General features: G+C 32.2%; 1 protein-coding gene across 1 annotated transcript; it reads right to left on the reverse strand.

Annotated features, from left to right (window-relative positions):
* Positions 1 to 744: 744 nt before the first annotated feature.
* Positions 745 to 3,988, reverse strand: LOC105761035 (zinc finger protein GAI-ASSOCIATED FACTOR 1). Its single transcript, XM_012578687.2, has 3 exons — positions 3,431 to 3,988; positions 2,296 to 2,692; positions 745 to 1,914 (listed from the first exon to the last, which is right to left on the reverse strand). Exons 1-3 carry the CDS (start codon positions 3,606 to 3,608, stop codon positions 951 to 953), a joined length of 1,539 nt encoding a protein of 512 aa, XP_012434141.1. The 5' UTR covers positions 3,609 to 3,988; the 3' UTR covers positions 745 to 950.
* Positions 3,989 to 4,564: the final 576 nt, after the last annotated feature.

Below are 4,564 nucleotides of genomic sequence, written 5' to 3' on the forward strand. Positions count from 1 at the left end.
AGTACATGTGGATTGTCATGTAGGTTGTCCTGTTTAAAAAGTTAATGTTTCAGTCAGAGTTTCTGTTAAAAAGCAGACCATTTGACTCTTTCTGAAAGGTTGATGGTCAAATTTGATCCATTTTAAAAGGTTGAGGGTCAAATTTAGCTAAAAAAGTATAAGGGCTAAATTGAAAAAAAAATGTAACCAAATGGCTAAATTTGACATCATGCTTAAAATTTTGTGATATTCATGAATCAAATCAGGCTGGGTTTATGTATGATATCAACCGTATACATAGTTTGTTAAATACGGTTTTACTCAAAATATGACCTCAAAAATTGTTCAAGTTAGTCCATATTTATAAATGACTAACTCAAACTCATTTATGCTCGTACATAATATTTTTTAATTTTTAAAATATATTACTTTTACTTAATATTTAGTGATTTTATATATAAATATTTCTTTTATAACCATTATATATTTTCTACTTTATTAAAATTTCTGATAGTATAATATATTGAATTTTTATACAATATATATTACATAATACATAAAAAAAAGATAACCAACAAATTATAAATTTAAAAATAGGTGAGATTAAACTAAGATCAACCTTTGAATATTGAAAATCGAACTGAGCTAATATTTGAAGTGTACTTAATTTTTTTCTAAGCTCATTTTAAACTTAATATTTTTCAAAACCCTTAATAGACCTGCCTTCACTGTTTGCATTATTGGTGCATAAATATGAATATATAATTTGGCCTAAATTGCTTGAATTTTATTCAAAGTGCTCAATAATCTTGCTCTTTAGCAAGAACATTTAGATTTATCTTAATATACTTCAAAAGAAAGAGTGAAAAAAGAAGAAGAGAAAAATGATGAAAGAAGTTACAGGCAAAGGAGAGTTCTAATTGGAGATATAGCTAAGCTAGCTACTTTATTTTTTATTTTAAAAATTTTTTTTAAACTTTCCACATTGGTTTCTCCAACACTGCAGGTTGTTGAAAATGGCTCAAGCCTTGCAGTCTAGCTTGCCCAATTCCCCCAAACTGCTCCAAATCTTGCTGCGGTTGATGAGGATGATGATGATGATGATGATGCTGTTTCTCCAGTAGATTCCTTGGTCTTGATCCCCCAATCCCCAAGAAATCCACAGTCATTGTATCAGCACTGAAACCTGATAAACCGGTAGTTCTTGGGGTGCTGCTCTCTACACTCTTAAAAAACGCATTGTTTTGCTCGAAAATCCCTGAAAACATCACACCCATGTTGTTAACACTTGAGCTTTGATCAACCCCTCCATTTGCATTGAAAAAATCTGACTGGCTGGTAAAACCAGTACTATCAGCCCCTCCTAGTGTTTGTGTTTGATTATTATTGTTATTATTATCATGGGTTTGCATTGAAACAAACGATGGTGGCGCCATGGTACTTGTGGTGGTATAGCTTTTCCCCATCAAGGGAGAGTTGAGACTACCCGTGCTAGCAGTTGCACCCATTTGAGCTGCTTTCTGTAACAATGCAGTGGCAGACATGGAGGCTGACCCAGAAAAAAGGTGGCCACCGTTTCCTTCGAATAACGTCGATGAATTCCCGTTCAGCTGCAAGCAAGAGGTCGAGGAAGGATTAGGAACAGTGGTGACTTTTGTTCCACCAAACAGGCTGCTGCTTCCGTTTGAAAACATGGTTCCCGCCGCCAAGTTTAAGGACTGCAATGAGCTTTTAGTGTCATTGCTGAACGGCTCAGATATATTGATGGCAGACGTGTTGGGGTTGTTATTGACGGGAATTGCAGAGATGAGCTGATCTGCAGCAACAACTTGGCCTTGTAAATTTGATCCCACGTTTATAAGTCCTCGGCTTGCTTTGTTGTTTTCTTCTGTTAGGGCATCACAAAAAGCCCTATGCGTTATAAAACTGTCTCTTCTGCAAAAAGGAAAAATTATTGATGTGATGAGATCACTTTAAAATAAAATAACAATTCTAACGTCAAACAAAGCCCCATGTGTTTAAGCTTCATGTTCATCGACCCAAAACATAATATTATATGCTGAACTATTCTTTCTTTTTGCATGAAAAGTCTTTGAATATATAATAAACAAAAGAGTTGGTGAAGAAGCATTTATTTTTATAGGTCAGATAAAAGAGTAAACCGATTTCACTGTTAAAAATTTCAATATTTGTTATACAAAGATTAATTTACCCAAAGGATAAAATGTAATCTTATAACTATACTTTTACCAAAAGAGTCATATATACAAGAGTAGTCAATAGTGCATAAAACTAAGAGTTGAATATATGTAAAACCTGGAGAAAATGGTGCCACAGTCACATTTATATTCCTTTGTGCCACAGGTTTTTGAATGAGCTTTCCAATCAGATTGAACAGCGTATTTCTTGGAGCATTTATCGCATTTCCATTTCTTCTCACCATGTTTACGACAAAAATGTTTCTTGATCCCGGTGAGATCACCTAGGGCTCGGGCTGGGTTATGGTGGACGCATGATGGTTCAGGGCAGACGTAAACCCTTTTACGGATCTCGGTGCTGGTTCTTTGCTTTAGCTTCCATGGTAGGTTATGGCCTCGTCGATGGAGTTGAAGGTTTTGGTCTCTTTGGAACCCTTTGTTGCATATTTCACACACGAATCGGTTTGTGGCCAAAAGGGTCTTTGGTGATAAAGCAATCACTTCTGCATTGGGATCTGTAACATAAAAATCCATGCAAAGTTACCATAATATCAATCAGTCACTTTTGTTTCGCCAATTCTCTCATCAAACTTCAAAAACTTCATAAATTAACCCTATCTTAAAAAGAAAAAAAAGAAAAAAGCATAAGATCAAAATTAAAATTTTGATTCCATTGCTAGAAGCAGTTAAAAAACAAAAGAAAAGGAGGAAAAAAAGAAAAGAAAAGAGAAGTGAGGGTAAGGCGAACAGTTTGCTAAGCAATGATTGTGATACCCAGCCAATAATTGAAACCCTTTTCCTTTCCACGGCATATACAAGAAAAAAAGAAAAGCTTCAATAATTCACCATTTTTACAGATCTCCAAAAAACTATTATTATTCTCCCAAAAAAGTACTCAAAATTTCAGAAGATCTTCTTCATAACAGCCCCAGTTGAAATCAAAACCAGCTTAGAAAAGAAAAACATTTCCCTTTTTGTTTTTTGATCCAAAAACATATGTAAGACATAAGCATGAAATGTCAAAAAAAAAAAAAAACTTTCTAAATCAAGCATGTAAAGCCAAAAAGAATAGAAAACCCCAACTAAGTTGAATTGTGTATGTAGTAAAAGTAAAAACGATAACTTATGACTGAAACAAATGAAAAAACAAGCAAATCATACAATTATTTCTCCATTTCAAGGACCTGTTAATGGAAATCTTAAAACCCCTTTTTGTTTTAAAAAAAGAAAAGGTTAAAGCTTTGTTTATATACCAGGAGTTCCTGGAAGGTTTCTTTTCTTCTTAGCTGGTGGAGGAGCAGTGGAGCCGCCATTACTGTTAGTTGAAAGCAAAGAGTTTGAGCCGCCATGAAAGTTTCCTACTTGTTGTTGCTCTTGGTGATGAGTTTCTGAAGAGAAACTCCCTCCTCCATCACCTGTGATATTTGACATTGAACAAAGAGGAGAGGGGGAAGAAAAAAAATAAAAAATAAAAATATATAAAAGAGAGATCTCTTAATGGAAAAATACAATAACTTTTTTGTCTTTCTTCCAAATGACTCTCTTTGTTTCTTTCTTTTTCTCTTATTCCTAGTTCTTGGTGCTCATCACATAAAGAAGAAAGGGTTTTAATTATTTGTTTACATTAATGGAAGAAAAAAACAAAAGAAACACAAAGAGGAAACTTGGGATTTGGTTGTAGCTAGAGGAAGACAAAGAACCAGGAAATTCTCCTTCATTTCTGGTGGTGAAGTGTGTTTTTTTTTCTTCTAGCTCTAGATGTAAGTGAAGAACATATATATGAACCAACCCATCCTGGCTAGACCATTATTATTAAATAATAAATATTACTACTAGGTAGTATGTATATATATATATATAAGACTTTTGACTAATGCTATAAGAAAATTGCCCTAGGTTATTTTTGGTATTAATATTTTGCCCTTATCCCCAAAACTTTTCATTTTTGTGAAGTTAATTTACTCTTATAAAAGCTTATCATGTCAAATATACTTCCCATATCTTAAAAACTCAAAGTAGAGAAGTTGTCAAAAGTAATAATTAGCTTAATGGGTAATTTTTCTTTTTGGAAGTTTGATTTGATATTAATAATGTTACTTACAAATTTAGATGATATATATAGATATTTACTTCTATTTTATTAATGGGTTTTGAAATTATTTTTGTTTCTAATTTTGATTATAATTGGATTGAATATATTTTTATTATTTTTAAAAATATGTATTTGCTAATTAAATGAGAATTGATTTAATTGATAATAAAATTCTATTAATTTGAAAAAGAATTGAGAGGATAAAATATTTTAAAAGTAATGAAAATAAAAAAATAGAGACAATCGATGGTAAAATATTAAATTTTTAGATAAAATAATCAATGATAAATAATAT

Source organism: Gossypium raimondii, chromosome 11 (genome assembly GCF_025698545.1).
Source record: "Gossypium raimondii isolate GPD5lz chromosome 11, ASM2569854v1, whole genome shotgun sequence".
Lineage (NCBI taxonomy): Eukaryota > Viridiplantae > Streptophyta > Magnoliopsida > Malvales > Malvaceae > Gossypium > Gossypium raimondii.